This window comes from Chiloscyllium plagiosum, unplaced genomic scaffold (genome assembly GCF_037043375.1).
Source record: "Chiloscyllium plagiosum isolate Xiang-an unplaced genomic scaffold, Cpla_swu_hap1 HiC_scaffold_32, whole genome shotgun sequence".
Lineage (NCBI taxonomy): Eukaryota > Metazoa > Chordata > Chondrichthyes > Orectolobiformes > Hemiscylliidae > Chiloscyllium > Chiloscyllium plagiosum.
The window spans coordinates 45752766-45769795 of NW_028270170.1; the positions used below are offsets into that span (position 1 = coordinate 45752766).

The 17030-nt window shown below is 42.4% G+C and overlaps 1 protein-coding gene across 5 annotated transcripts in view; it reads right to left on the bottom strand.

Moving 5' to 3' along the window:
• Positions 1-17030, bottom strand: part of strada (STE20 related adaptor alpha) — a 139655-nt gene that overhangs the window by 41262 nt on the left and 81363 nt on the right. For all 5 annotated transcript variants that reach the window (XM_043675352.2, XM_043675351.2, XM_043675350.2 and 2 more), the window contains 2 exons: positions 3338-3446; positions 2163-2286 (listed from right to left, as the gene is read on the bottom strand). In XM_043675352.2, the coding sequence (XP_043531287.1) occupies positions 2163-2286; positions 3338-3446 (233 nt within the window). The remainder of the gene's footprint in view (positions 1-2162; positions 2287-3337; positions 3447-17030) is intronic.

Below are 17030 nucleotides of genomic sequence, written 5' to 3' on the forward strand. Positions count from 1 at the left end.
TGATAAGGTTCCCCATAGTAGGCTTATGCGGAAAGTCAGGAGGCATGGGATAGAGGGAAATTTGGCCAATTGGATAGAAAACTGGCTAAACGGTCGAAGTCAGAGTGGTGGTAGATGGTAAATATTCAGCCTGGAGCCCAGTTACAAGTGGAGTTCCGCAGGGATCAGTTCTGGGTCCTCTGCTGTTTGTAATTTTTATTAATGACTTGGATGAGGGAGTCGAAGGGTGGGTCAGTAAATTTGCAGATGATACGAAGATTGGTGGAGTTGTGGATAGTGAGGAGGGCTGTTGTCGGCTGCAAAGGGACTTAGATATGATGCAGAGCTGGGCTGAGGAGTGGCAGATGGAGTTCAACCCTGCCAAGTGTGAGGTTGTCCATTTTGGAAAGACAAATAAGAATGCGAAATACAGGGTTAACGGTCGGGTTCTTAGTGTCTATGTTCATAGATCTTTGAAAGTTGCCACTCAGGTGGATAGAGCTTGTAAGAAGGCCTATGGTGTATTAGCGTTCATTAGCAGAGGGATTGAATTCAAGCGTCGTGAAGTGATGTTGCAACTGTACAGGACTTTGGTTAGGCCACATTTGGAGTACTGTGTGCAGTTCTGGTCGCCTCACTTTAGGAAAGATGTGGAAGCTTTGGAGAGGGTGCAGAGAAGATTTACCAGGATGTTGCCTGGAATGGAGAATAGGTTGTACGAGGATAGGTTGAGAGTGCTAGGCCTTTTCTCGTTGGAACGGCGAAGGATGAGGGGTGACTTGATAGAGGTTTATAAGATGATCAGAGGAATAGATAGAGTAGACAGTCAGAAACTTTTTCCCCGGGTACAACAGTGTGTTACAAGGGGACATAAATTTAAGGTGAAGGGTGGAAGGTATAGGGGAGATGTCAGGGGTGGGTTCTTTACCCAGAGAGTGGTGGGGGCATGGAATGCGCTGCCTGTGGGAGTGGCAGAGTCAGAATCTTTGGTGACCTTTAAGCGGCAATTGGATAGGTACATGGATGGGTGCTTAAGCTAGGACAAATGTTCGGCACAACATCGTGGGCCGAAGGGCATGTTCTGTGCTGTATTGTTCTACGTTCTATGTTCTAAGGTGATTATGTTGGAACTGTACAAAAAGCTGCAACTGGAGTACAGCATGTGCTTCTGGTCACTACACTGCATGAAGGATGGATTGCAGTCGAGATGGTGCAGAATGCAGCCTGGTCTGGAGAATCTGAGCTAGGGGAGGGATTGGATAAACTGGGGTTGTCTTCCCTATCAGATTCCCTGTATTGACAGGGAATCTGATAGAGGTGTATAAGATTATGAGGGGCACGGACAAGGTGTATAGGAAGGCACTTTTTTTCATTAGCAAAGGGGTCAACACCAAGGGTTATGGATTTAAGGTAAGACATAGAAGGTAAGAGAGTTGAGGAGAAAGATTTTCACCCAGTGGGTGGTAGGTGTCTGGGACACTGCCTGAAAAGATGGCTGAGTCAGAAACTCTCATAACATTTAAGCTGTTCTTAGATATTCACCTATATTGCCATAGCCTCCAGGACTGATGTAGTCAGATCTTTGCTGAACAACATAGACACAGTTGCCTACTTCTGTGCTGCAAATGCCAATGTAATGAAGGCAGATATTTTGAAAGGAAATCACAATGGCTGGTGTCTCAGCTAAGGATGATGGAAGGCATATGAAATGTTTGATGCTCGGAAGAATGAGAAATACCAGAGGGATAATGGGATAGCAGAGGGATCTGTGAATTTAGGCTCACAAGACATTAAAAAAAACCTCAAGTGAAAAAACCCAAAATGCTGTTAAACACAGAGTTGAGAGACAGATATAGAACATAAAAAGTAGGGATGTAAAAGAGAATCAACACATTCAGTTGGACAGGGTTCATAATTTTGTACACCATAGTTTCCAACAGAGAGGACCAGAGCTGGATAGTGTGGCTTGGCAGGCAGAAGTACAAATATGAAAAAAGACTTCAGAAATGAAGGTGGGGAGGGGTAGGGCTGGGGAATGTGTATTATTGGAATAATGAAGAGGAAAGAGCTGCTTGATAGAGATATTAAAAATCATTAAGGGATGGGATACAGCTGTTAGAAAGTGTTTCCAACGTCAGCATTTCTATTTCATGCTTTGTAATCTGAGCTATCAGTAATATTACCTGTGCACATATCCCATTCTATGAATATAAACCAAGGCCTTTAGCACCCCCTGCAGGATGTATGCAATTGTGGGCTCATTCAGACCATCTGTGAAATGGGTGTTCATCAGATCTTTAGCAGAACCTGGCAATTAGATGGAATAAATAATTAAAATTAGTAAATTGACCTGTTTGAGACAAGGATGAAAATCTGTCATAACCCCTCATACCAAACTAGTGCCCTGATTCATTCAATATTCAGGATCCAATCATTTCAACGCTATACAATCACCCTCATTTGTAACTTTTAGATTCAGTGAGAATGTTTAAAGCTTTTTTCTGCCAAGTTTCATTTAAAACATGCCTATCACATTAAAAAGAATGGAAAAATGCTAGCATGATATTCAAGGAATCATTGCATACATAGCACAGGGCTAGATACAAAATAAAGTTCGCTCTACGCTGTCTGCATCAAACTCTTCCAAGGCAGGTGGAACATGGTATTAGGTACAGAGTAAAGTACCCTCCACACTGTCCTCATCAAACACTCTGAGGTAAAGTACAACATGGGGTTAGATAGAGTAAAGCTTCCTCTACATTGTCCAGACAAGCACAACACATTTAATTTCATTGTGAATGAAAGGCAGTTTTTTACTGTAAGTTCACATACATCAGGAACAGGATTGAAACTGCCTAACTAGGAGTCACATTTGTCACCAGATTCCAGAATTTAGTGATCAATGCTCCAGTATCAAGGCCACTATTAGGTCCCATCCAATCTGTGTAACAATCCTATACCTACAGTGTGGAAACAGGCCCTTCAGCCCACAAGTCCACACCGACCCTCAGAGTATCCCACCTAAAGCACCTAACACTATGGGCAATTTAGAGTAGTCAATTGCACATCTTTGGACTGTGGGAGGAAACCGGAGCACCCAGAGAAAACCCACGCAGACACAGAGAGAATGTGCCAACTCCACACAGACCGTTACCAAAGGCTGGAATCGAACGTGGATCCCTGGCGCTGTGAAGCAGCAGTGCTAACCACTGAGCCACCGTGCTGCCGAGTCTTGTTTCTTACTCAAAATACTGTGCTGGAGCAACAGCAGTTAGTAACATGAAAAACTAGAACATTTTTCAAAGTTGTCTTTTGGAAGTGAGAAAAATAACTACAGTATTAGATAGACCAAACTTACCATAGGCCATGAATGGAGTCACAACCCACATCTCATTGTTGGCTATTAATGTGGCTCTATATGGTAATATATTAGGGTGATGAAATAGCTTTGATACGTGGAGTTCACCCTAGTGAAGTAAACATATTGTTAGGTTACACATCAAACCATGCATGCTTCACCTGTTAATAAGTTAACAGAGACAGAGGTAATTGGCAAATTATATACTAATCCTCCATTTCAAGGTGGATTGAATGTGGTTTCTTAATACAAACTTTTTCAAATAATCTCTCAATCGGCGTCATGTACTTTGCAACAGACTCTTTGTATGAAGAGCCAAGAATAATCTAATGCAACATTCCACAGTGGGCTGTTCATATTTACTGTCTGCTATCCTGTTACATCTCAGTTAAAAATATTGAGGTTTGAAGGTCTGACCAAATTCTTGAGCTTTACCACATTAGCAAATATTCTATTGTGTGTATCTATGAAACTATAGTGGATGGATCTGTGGTGTTTCCAGCTGCCTGTCCTTAAACAAATCAAGATTGACTTTTCAATGCACGGTCACACTGATGCTTCACGTATGGTTAGCATCTATTTGCCATCTAGGGGTGCTCCCCTGGTGAGCATGTCTCGGCTCTGTATCAGAACGATCTGTGTTGGTGAAAAAACTCATTCTAATGCCATAAGTATTGTAACAAAATAAACAAAGAACAGAGAAGCTGAAGATCTGAAACAACCAAAAACAGAAATTTGTGGAGAAACTCAGTCGGCTTGGTAGTGTCTTTGGAGAGAAAACAGAGTTAAAATTTTGAGTCCAGGGACCTGTCTTCATAATTAGACACAATAAATGTCACAGTGACTATCAGATTCCCATCAAAGCTGTCCATAAATTGTTTCTATAACTACCCTATATTGGATGAGGGTGTCAAGCTTCACAGACCCTCCAAGATTGAGGTCTGCTGTACAGAGTGAACAATCTTACATAGGTTACTGCTAAAATCCATGGCCTGGGAGAGAAATTAAAGCAATCAGTATTCTGGGTCCTCCTCCCACACAACCATTTGTGGCAATGAGGACTCAGATGTCCAATTCTGTTGAAGAGTCAGACATGGTCACACTTGAAAAAATATTCATGAGGTCATAGTCATAGCCATAGGGATGTACAGCACGGAAACAGACCCTCCGATCCAACTCATCTACACAGACCAGATACCCCAACCCAATCTAGTCCCACCTGCCAGCACCTGGCCCATATCCCTCCAAACCCTTCCTGTTCACATACCCATCCAGATGCCTTTTAAATGTTACAACTATATCAGCCTCCATCACTTCCTCTCGCAGCTCATTCCATACAAATACCACCGTCTGCATGAAAAAGCTGCTCCTTAGGTCTCTTTTATATCTTTCCCCTCTCACCCTAAACCTGTGCCCTCTAGTTCTGGACTCCCCCATCCCAGGGAAAATATTTTGTATATTTATCCTATCCACGCCCTTCATGATTTTATAAACCTCTATAAGGCCACCCCTCAGCCTCCGACACTCCAGGGAAAATAGCCCCAGCCTATTCAACTTCTCCCTATAGCTCAACCTTGGCAATATCCTTGTAAATCTTTTCTTAACTCTTTCAAGTTTCACATCTTTCCAAAAGGAAGGAGACCAGAATTGCACACAATATTCCAAAAGTCGCCTAACCAATGTCCTGTACAGCCGCAACATGACCGTCCAACACCTGTACTCAATACTCTGACCAATAAAGGAAAGCATACCAAAAGCCTTCTTCACTATCCTATCTACCTGTGACTCCACTTTCAAGGAGCTGTGAATCTGCACTCCAAGGTGTCTGTTCAGCAACACTCCCAAGGACCTTACCACTAAGTGTATAAGTTCTGCTAAGATTTGCCTTTTCAAAATGCAGCACCTCACATTTATCTAAATTAAACTTCAACTGCCACTTCTCAGCTCACTGGCGCATCTGATCAAGATCCCATTGTAATCTGAGGTAACCTTCTTCGCTGTCCATTACACCTCCAATTTTGGTGTCATCTGCAAACTTAATAACTGTACCTCTTATGCTCACATCCAAATCATTTATATAAATGATGAAAAGTCGTGGATCCAGCATCCAATCCTTGTGGAACTCCACTGGTCACAGGCCTCCAGTCTGAAAAACAACCCTCCACCACCACCACCTTCTACCTTCGAGCCAGTTCTGTATTCAAATGGAGAGTTCTCCCTGTATTCAATTGGAAGTGACAATATTTCTGTTGAATAAAAGGAACTATGGAGCTATGAGGGAGGAGCTGGCCAACATTCAACGGTGCAATACCTTAGTAGGGATGACTGTGGAGGAACAATGGCGGATATTTCTGTGTATAATGAAGAAGTTGCAGGATCAGTTCATTCCAAAAAGGAAGAAAGATTCTAGGAGGAGGCATGGGTGGCCGTGGCTGACGAGGGAAGTTAAGAAACATATGAAATTAAAAGAGAAAAAGTATAACATAGCTAAGATAAGTGGGAAAACGGAGGACTGGGAAGCTTTTAAAGAACAACAGAGGATTACTAAGAAGGAAATACGCAGAGAAAAAAATGAGGTACGAAGGTAAACTGGCCAAAAATATAAAGGAGGATAGTAAAAGCTTTTTTAGCTATGTGAAAGGCAAAAAAATAGTTAAGACTAAAATTGGGCCCTTGAAGACAGAAACAGGGGAATATATTACGGGGAACAAAGAAATGGCAAAAGAATTGAATTGGTACTTCTGATCTATGTTCACCGGGGAAGACACAAGCAATCTCCCTGAGGTAACAGTGGCTGAAGGACCTGAACTTAAGGGAATTTATATTTGCCAGGAATTGGCGTTGGAGAGACTGTTAGGTCTGAAGGTTGATAAATCCCTGGGGCCTGATGGTCTACATCCCAGGGTACTGAAGGAGGTGGCTCGAGAAATCGTGGATGCGTTGGTGATTATTTTCCAGAGTTCGATAGATTCGGGATCAATTCCTGTGGATTGGAGGGTGGCTAATGTTGTACCACTTTTTAAGAAAGGTGGGAGAGAGAAAACAGGAAATTATAGACCAGTTAGTCTGACCTCAGTGGTGGGAAAGATGCTGGAGTCTATTATAACGGATGAAATTACAACACATCTGGATAGTAGTAACAGAAAAGGTCAGAGTCAGCATGGATTTATGAAGGGGAAATCATGCTTGACTAATCTTCTGAAATTTTTTGAGGATGTAACTCTGAAGATGGTTGAGGGAGATCCAGTAGATGTAATGTACCTGGACTTTCAGAAAGCTTTTGATCAAGTCCCACATAGGAGGTTAGTCAGCAAAATTAGGGCGCATGGTATTGGGGGCAAAGTACTAACTTGGATTGAAAGTTGGTTGGCTGATAGGAAACAAAAAGTAGTGATAAACGGCTCCATTTCGGAATGGCAGGCAGTGACCAGTACCGGGACCGCAGCTTTTTATAATATATGTTAATGATATAGAAGATGGTATTAGTAATAACATTAGCAAATTTGCTGATGATACTAAGCTGGGTGGCAGGGTGAAATGTGATGAGGATGTTAGGAGATTACAGGGTGACCTGGACAGGTTAGGTGAGTGGTCAGATGCATGGCAGATGCAGTTGAATGTGAATAAATGTATGGTTATCCACTTTGGTGGCAAGAACAGGAAGGCAGATTACTACCTAAATGAAATCAGTTTAGGTAAAGGGGAAGTAAAGAGAGATCTGGTTGTTCTTGTACACCAGTCAATGAAGGTAAGCATGCAGGTACAGTAGGTAGTGAAGGCGGCTAATAGCACGCTGGCCTTCATAACAAGAGGGATTGAGTATAGAAGCAACGAGGTTCTTCTGCAGCTGTACAGTGCCCTGGTGAGACCACACCTGGAATACTGTGTGCAGTTCTGGTCTCCAAATTTGAGGAGAGACATTCTGGCTATTGAGGGAGTGCAGCATAGGTTCATGAGGTCAATTCCTGGAATGGCTGGACTACCTTACGCTGAAAGACTGGAACGACTGGGCTTGTATACCCTTGAGTTTAGAAGACTGAGGGGGGATCTGATTGAGACATATAAGATTATTAAAGGATTGGACACTCTGGAGGCAGGAAACATGTTTCCGCTGATGGGTGAGTGCCGAACCAGAGGACACAGCTTAAAAATACGGGGTAGACCATTTAGGACAGAGATGAGGAGAAACTTCTTCACCCAGAGAGTGGTGGCTGTGTGGAATGCTCTGCCTCAGAGGGCAGTGGAGGCCCAATCTCTGGATTCATTTAAGAAAGAGTTGGATAGAGCAGAAGATGGAGAGAAGGCAGGAACAGGATACTGATACTGATTAAGGATGATCAGCCATGATCATATTGAATGGTGGTGCAGGCTCGAAGGGCAGAATGGCCTACTCCTGCACCTATTGTCTATTGATCTAATATTGCTAACCAGTCTCCCATGGGGAACCTTGTCGTATGCCTTACTGAAGTCCATATAGGTTACATTTACTGCTCTGCCCTCATCAATCCTCTTTGTTACTTCTTCAAAAAAAACCCTATCAAAACAAAAGCTGAGACCGGAAATGTCCTAGTATTAACGAGGAAGATTTAAAAAGTAATAATTCCATTGTCTCCAAGAGCTTCTCACCACATCTTATGTTTGCAATACAACTTTCAATTCTGGTCTCCCTGCTATGAAACTTGAAAGAGTTCATAAAAGATATGCGAGGATGTTGCCAGGGTTTGAGCTATTGGGAGAGGCTGAATAGGCTGGGGCTATTTTCCCGTGGAGTGTCGGAGGCTGAGGGGTGACCTAACAGAAGTTTATAAAATCACGATGGACACGAGAGAGAATAATCAAGATCTTTTCCTCAGGGTCGTGGAGTCCAAAACTAGAGGGCATGCATTTAAGGTGAGAGGGGAAAGATTTAAAAGGTGGAGGCTGGTACAATTAGAACATTTAAAAGACATCTGGACGGGAACTTGAATAGGAAAGGTTTAGAGGGATATGGGCCAAAATTAATTTAGGTGAATGGCTAGCATGAATGAGTTGGACTAGAGGGTGTGCTTCTGTGCTGTACATCTTCATTATTCTATGACTCCATAAATGCAAAATAAAAGCCTTACACTAATCAGCAAATAAAGACCCAAATGAGATTCAAAATGAGATTTAACCAAGTCAGTCAACTCATTTTTCCATCGACATATTTTTCACAAGAAGCGGACCATTTGGATTGGTCTGTTACTGTTCAGTTATATAACATCCATACATATATGAATGTCTTACAGATGGGTTCATTACCTGTGTTCAACATTTCGTTTTCTATCATTATATTTTGTACATCAACTTTTCACATCATTTGTTCCTGAGCCATATTCAAAATGGAAATGCACATATAAAAATTAAAAGGGAGGGAATGGAACAGCTGGGTCATTTAGAGACAAAAACTAAGATTTACGCATGCAGGTACAGAACATGGTTGGGGTACTAAACGAAATTAGAAATTAATACACTGCATCTGTTTTTAACCAATGAGGAAAATCTTACCTATGGAGAAAGAGGAGGAAGTTCAGTTGTTAGAACAGTTTACAATTGTTAAGGAGGCGGTATCAGGTAGGCTGTCATTATTGAAAGATGACAAGGCATCGAAATTGGACGAGATGCATTCAAGGGTACTGAAGGAAATGAGAATGGAGAAGCAAGTTTTCTGTCTCCCTTTGAAGTGTAGGAGGTTTAGAAATTTGCTAACATTACACACCTTTGTTCAAAAAACAACTAACGGCAAATCAATTTAACTTCAGTGGTGGGTGAATTTTTACAAACATGAGACAAAATCAATCGTCACATGGACAAATGTGTAGTAATTGAGGAAAGCCAGCACGGCACGGCCAAGAGGAATCATTTCTAACGGTGGCTCAGTGGTTAGTGCTGCTGCCTCACAGCGCCAGGGACCCAGTTTCATCCGGGTGCTCCGGTTTCCTCCCACAATCCAAAGATGAGCAGGCCAGGTGAATTGGCCATGCTAAATTGCCCGTAGTGTTAGGTGCATTCGTCAGGGGTATATATCGGGTGGGAGAATGGGTCTGGGTAGGTTGCTCTTCAGAGGGTCCAAAGGGCATGTTTCCATACTGTTGGGTATCTAATCTAATGGAATTCTTTCAAGTAGTAATAGTGAAGGTTGATTATGGCTATGCTGTTGATGTGGTGTACATGTACTGTCAAGTATTTGATACAATGCCATTCAGACTTGTGAGCAAGTAAGGGCTTATGGAATAAAAGGCACAATATCAATGTGAGGCAAAATTGACTGAACAATAGGAAACAATAGGAATGGACAGAGTGGATGTTGGCAACATGTTTCCATTGGCAGGAGAGACAGGGATGCAAGGGTAGAGTAATGCTTTCGAGTAAAGGGAAGACCATTTAGAACGGAGATAAAAAGAAACTTCTTCAGCAGTGAATCTATGGAATTCATTGCCACAGAAGGCTGTGGAGGCCAGGTCATTGAGTGCATTTAAGTCTGAGATAGATAGGCTCTTGAGCAGCAAGGGGATCAAGGGTTATGGGGAGAAAGTGCGAAAAGGACAGTGCAAAACATCAATAAACACATGTTGGAGGAGGAACTTCTATAATGGAGAAAGACTGGTGAAACTGGGATTGCTCTCTTTGGAGACCATTGAGAGGAGATCTGAATGAAGTTTTTATCTTCTTAAAAGGGGCAGCACGGTGGCTCAGTGGTTAGCACTGCTACCTCACAGGTCCAGGGACCCGGGTTCGATTCCAGCCTTGGGTGACTGTTCGTGTGGAGTTTGCATATTCTCCCGTGTCTGTGTGGGTTTCCTCCAGGTGCTCCAGTTTCCTCCCACGATCCAAAGATAGGAAGGTTAGGTGAATTGGCCATGCTAAATTGCCCATAGTGGTCAGGGATGTGTAGGTTAGATGCATTAGTCAGGGGTAAATGTAGATTAATAGGGGAGGGGAATGGGTCTGGGTGGGACACTCTTCAGAGGGTCGGTGTGGACTTGTTGGGCTGAAGGGCCTGATTCCACAATGTAGGGGTTCTATGATTATATGAAGTTTTGAAAATCATAAAGGGTCTCCACTGAGTAAACAGGGAGAAAATATTCCCACTCACGAAAGGATTGAGAATAAAAGGACACAGATTTAAAGAAAAGTTATTACCAAATCATGCAAAAGTGATACAAAGAAATGCATTTTCATGCAGCGAGTAGTTACGGTCACTCTCTCACGAGAGAGCAGTTCTATGGTCTGTTAACAGTACAGCAACTTTAGTTAGGATCAGGAATACAATGGAGGCAGGTTGAATCTAGGGCCATTCAAAAGTGAATTGGATGGCTATTTGAAAAGTAACAAGAGACAGGATTTATGATTACTTGGAAACCATAGATTGATTAGAGATAGTCAGCATGACTTTGAGAGGGGCAGGTCATGCCTCAAAAACCTTTCTGAATTCTTTGAGGATGTGACAAATCACATTGATGAAGGTAAAGCAGTGGATGTGATGTACATGGATTTCAGCAAGGCATTTGATAAGGTTCCCCATGGTAGGCTCATTCAGAAAGAAGGGAGGATGTATGAGATACAGGGGAATCTGACTGTCTGGATACAAAATTGGCTGATCCATAGAAGACAGAGGTTGATAAAAGATGGAAAGTATTCAGCCTGGAGCTTGGTGACCAGTAGTGTTCCACAGAGATCTGTTCTGGGACCTCTGCTGTTTGAGATTTTTATAAATGACTTGGATGAGGAAGTGGACAGGTGGGTTTGTAAGTTTGCCGATGACACAAAGGTTGATGGAGTGGTGGATGGTGTGGAGAGCTGTTGTAGGTTGCAACAGGACATTGACAGGTTGCAGAAGTGGGCTGATAAGTGGCAGGTGGAGTTCAACTTGAAAACGTGTGAAGTCATTGACTTCGGAATGTCAAATTTGAATGCAGAATACAGGGTTAAAGGCAGGATTCTTGGCAGTGTGGAGGAACAGAGGAATCTTGGGGGTCCATGTCCATAGATTCCTCAAAGTTGACACCCAAGTTAATAGGGTTGTTCAGGAGGTGTATGGTGTGTTGGCTTTCATGAGCAAAGGGATTGAAGTTAAGAGCTGTGAGTTTATGCTGCAGCTCTATAGAACACTAGTTAGACCACACTTGGAATATTGCATTCAGTTCTGGTCACCTCATTATAGGAAGGATGTGGAAGCTTTACAGGGGCTGCTGAGGAGATTCACCAGGATTTTCCCTGGACTGGAGGGCATGTCTTCTGAAGAAAGGTTGAGGGAGCTTGGGCTTTTCTCATTGGAGGGAAGAAGGATGAGAGGCAACTTGATAGAGGTGTATAAGATGATCAGGCATAGATAGGGTGGATAGCTAGAGACCTTTTCCCATGGCAGAAATGTCTATCACAAGGGGGCATAATTTTAAGGTAATTGGAGGAAGGTTTAGGGGAGATGTCAGAGGCATGTCCTTTACTCAGAGTGTGGTAGGTCTGTGGAATGCACTGCCAGTAGTGATAGTAGAGTCATAAAGGACACTTAAGCGACTCTTGAATAGGCACGTGGAAGTTAGTACAATGAAGGGTAAGTAGGTTAACCTGATCTTAGAGTAAGATAAAAGACCGACACAACATCGAGGGCCTGAGGCCCTGTACGTTGCTGTATTGTTCCATGGTCTATAATATGCAGGGTTACAGGGAGAAGATAGAAGATGGACATGAAGTGAGAAGCTCCCAAGCTGCAAGAATTCTGTGACTTAATCTAGATACAAGATTGCAAAGTCCTATTTATGAACTATCATAATTCCCCAAAATGCTTTTTGCAATTTATTTTCAATGCTGCTTCTTTTCTTCAGTAATTAAATGTTATGCTCAAAATAAGGCTGCAATTAAAATTTTAAAAAATTGAAAAATAACATTATTTCACAGAACATTCTTTGTTTGCTCACTGTTTTGTTTCTTTTAATACCATCTCAAAGGCTTTAGCTGAAAGTATCATCATCTCTGGAAGCTACATACTTTGCCCAGATCTCTGTCAAGAGGAAAAGTTAGGTTGCACTCTGACTATGTGCAGCGCATCTAATTCCTCAACATTCATTAGCCCATTTGGTCAATTATTAAGTTGTAGCATTTTCTATTTAGAGGTTTTCAAAACTTGTGGGAAAAAAAATTGGAAGGACAAATTTAAAGATATTTGCTTTGATGAATTTTCTTAGAGTGATTTTAAACAGCATTACTCTAAAATGGGGTTGAATTTTCCAGCACCACTCTGATCTAAACTCTTGAATTAAATCTGTCCTGATCCATTTGAGTGCTTAACACTATTAATCTGAAGATCTGCTTGTTATTTTCCATCTGAAATCCCATGGGAGATTGAACAACTATCATTGGGAGATGTAAATCTACCTCCAGAGGCATCTAGACATGGAATATGGCTACCATTACTGGAAAGGTCGACAACAGACATGAAGAATTTCTGTTATTTGTGCTGTAAGCCAGCATTGTCAAAATGGTAACATTTAAGGAACAGACTTCCCAGGGTTTGATATATTTGACTATTCAAAATTTTACTTACGTTCAATTCTGCCTTGCAATGGGATTTAGATAGGTCACTCAGGACAGGACAGGAGTTACTAAAGAGGATAGGTAATAGGACTTGAACACTATGTGTATGCATGTGTGAGGGAAAGCATGTGAAAAAGACATATTGACTCCATGTTAAGGTGCTGCTAGCTGTGCAGCACAAAACACTTAACAAATGGATCTTGAGCAGGGATGTCCTACAGCAGTTGAGTAGCTTGTGTGGTGAGGGTTCAGCGAGTCCCTGAAGTGGTGACTGGCTTAAGAAACCCCTGCACAATTAACATTAGGAAACTGAACTGACTGGGCCTTGTGTAGTTGGGGCTCAGGGAAGTCCTAAAGCACTAGAGTGTCTCTGAGGGGGCTCAAGGATGTCCCAAGAGCTGTGCAAAATATAACAAAATTTGCTTTTGGTCGGAGGAAGATTAGGCCACAGAAAAATCCAGGACAGTACTTGTTTGGTAAAGCTTGCTGGTTTCTGAACAACTACAGCCTGTCAACAAGTGTTGAAGTGCAGTTCCAAGAATCCATGGGATTGCAGTCACAGAAAAGGAAGTCAGATCATCAAAATAGGAGCATCTGTAAGGCAGTCCATGATGGAGTAGTTTTTGGAGGAGTTTCAAGGCCAGAATATCAAACGTTAAGAACTGCAATCCCTTATGATGTTTCCACTTACCACTGAGTGGGGTGGTTTGAGGGGTGTGGGAGGGAGGCGTGGGTGATGGTTTTGCTATCCTCAGGAAGTGTTCAATCACATTTTCTATTTGATATGTTCTGTGGGGTGCTCAACCACCATTCGTTTGTGAACCATATTTGTCTTTTCAATTTAGGATGTTAGAAAGAAAATAAGTCATACATATCTTTGCAGTCAAACCCTATTTTGCTGAATATAACCTAGTTGAATTGTTTTGAATACTAAACCAGTTAGAATCCAAAAGCAACATAATTGGCCGTATTGGCACTCTTATGACAAGTGGGAGGGTGCAACTAGAAAGGAATCAGTACATCCCGCCAATCTTGCTCGTGAGGAGTTACCTGATGAGGGAGCAGTGCTCCGAAAGCTTGTACTTCCAAGGAGGGATATGAGCCGGGTGCTGGCAGGTGGGACTAGATTGGGTTGGGATATCTGGTCGGCGTGGACAGGTTGGACCGAAGGGTCTGTTTCCATGTTGTACACCTCTATGACTCTTAAAACAAAACCTGTTGGACTGTAACCTGGGTGTTGTGGGATTTTAAACATAATTCAGAAGACACTGATTCTTCTTCCTTCTATTTCCTAAAACTAAAAATGACACGAAGAAAGTTTTTTTTAAATGAACTGAAAATTTCAAATCTTGAATGCACTGTCTGGGTACGTTGTGAAATTGAATTATGGCTTTCGATAGGAAATTGCATAATTATCTGAAGAGAAGCATTTCAAGGTTATGGAGGAAGGACATGGGATTAGGACTGGCTGAGTTCATTTTATGGGCAACCAACTCAATGGGCCAAATAGTCTCTACATCCTGTAACTTTTCTATCATTCTAAGTACCAAATGCTGTCAGATCCCTTAAATCATTCTTTCCCCAGAAATACACTTCAATTGAATATTGATCCCATTCACATTCTCCAGCTTATATACACACCTAGGTACCTTTGTATCTAAGATGTGCCACAAGTGGTGACTTGTAAACTTTTCACTGTACATACGTGAGTACATGCGACACTAAATCTAATTCAAATTCACATCATAGCTTTTGGCACTGTTTGAAAAGTTGCTACTAATTTTAAAGTGAAAGGCAGGATATTTATAAGGGATCCAAGGAAAACTCTTTTCACTCAGATGGTGTTGGCAGTCAGGGAGGGTAAGTGAGGTGGGTGACATTAGAACAAGTACTTGGTCAAGCATTGGAAGTGTCACAATATTCAAGACCGCAGGCCCAATGCTGGAAGGTGGGATGAATGTGGATTCGGTGCAGCTTTAGTGGCACAGACTTAAAGGGCCTCTTCTGCACTGATTACTCTTAGCATCTTCAATTTAACTTGTACCTAATGGGATTTGAATGCTTTATCACAGAGTACAATTTCTGTGGGTCAATTGTCAAGTCCCTTTTCATAATCTCAAATCTTCAATTCAATCTTCACAAAGTCACCTTTCTTCCAAAACAAGCCTTAGTCATCACTTAAAATTTAAAACCCTGATACAGAGATACACTTTTTGTATTCATCCTCCACTCCCTAACCAGGGCATGGATTTAAATATTTAACATATTGCAAAGAACAAAGAAGAATACAGCACAGGAACAGGCTCTTCGGCCCTCCAAGCCTGCGCTGACACACTTTGCCCTTCCATACTAAAACTGTCTTCCTTTACAGGATCCATATCCCTCTATCCCCTTCTTATTCATGTATTCATCCAGGTACTTCTTGAATGCTGCTATTATGTCTGCTTCCACCACCACCTCTGGCAGCACATTCCAGACACTCACCACCCTTCGTGTGAAAAGCATGTCTCTTAAATGTTTCCCCTCTCATCTTGAACCTGTACCCCCTAGTAACTGACCCCTCCACCCTGGGGAAAAAGCCTCATACTTTTCATTCCATCCACAATCTTATAAACTGCTATCAGATCACTTTTTAGAATAGAATAGAATAGAAGAATACAGCGCAGTACAGGCCCTTTGGCCTTCGATGTTGCGCCGATCCAAGCCCACCTAACCTACACTAGCCCACTATCCTCTATATGCCTATCCAATGCCCGCTTAAATGCCCATAAAGAGGGTGAGTGCACCACTGCTACTGGCAGGGCATTCAATGAACTCACGACTCGCTGAGTAAAGAACCTACCCCTAACATCAGTCCTATACCTACCACCCCTTAATTTAAAGCTATGCCCCCTTGTAATAGCTGACTCCATATGTGGACAAAGGTTCTCACGGTCAACCCTATCTAAACCCCTAATCATCTTGTACACCTCTATCAAGTCACCCCTAAACCTTCTTTTCTCCAATGAAAACAACCCCAAGTGCCTCAGCCTTTCCTCATACGATCTTCCTACCATACCAGGCAACATCCTGGTAAACCTCCTCTGCACCCGTTCCAGTGCCTCCACATCCCTCCCATAGTATGGTGACCAAAACTGCACACAATACTCCAGATGCGGCCACACCAGAGTCTTATATAACTGCAACATGACCTCAGGACTCCGGAACTCAATTCCTTTACCAATAAAAGCCAGTACGCCATATGCCTTTTTCACCGCACTATTTACCTGGGTGGCAACTTTCAGAGACCTGTGTACATGGACACCAAGATCCCTCTGCTCATCCACACTACCAAGTATCCGACCATTGGCCCAGTACCCCATCTTTTTGTTACTCTTACCAAAGTGAATCACCTCACACTTAGCTACATTGAACTCCATTTGCCACCTTTCTGCCCAGTTCTGCAGCTTATCTATATCCCGCTGTAACCTGCCACATCCTCCCTCACTGTCAACAACTCCTCCGACTTTCGTATCATCCGCAAACTTGCTCACCCAACCTTCAAGCCCCTCCTCCAGGTCATTTATAAAAATGACAAACGGCAATGGTCCCAAAACAGATCCTTGCGGAACCTCTTGCGTTCCGGTGGGGGAAAAAAACCTAGTCGATCTGACCTTTCTTCTTAGCTAAAACTCCCATATCAGGCAACATCCTGGTAAACCTTTTCTGTACCCTCTGCCAACATCCACATCCTTCTGGTAGTGTGGTGACTAGAACTGTACATATTATTCCAAGTGTAACCTAACAGAAGTTCTATAAAGCTGCAGCACAACTTGTCTATCCTTGTATTTAATGCCCTTCCAATGAAGGAAAGCATGGCGTATGCCTTTTTTACAACCTTACCTTCCTGCACTGCCACCATCAGTGATCTGTGGACCTGCACACCCAGAACCCTCTGCATATCAATACCCCTAAGGGTTTTGCCATTCGCTGTATAATTTCCACCTTTATTTGACCTTCCAATATGCATCACTTCATATTTATCCAGATTAAACTCCATCTGATCTATATCTTGCTGTACCCTCTGACAATCCACCTCACTATCCACAACACCATCAATGTTTGTATTATTTGCAAACTTAATTAGACCAGCTACATTTTC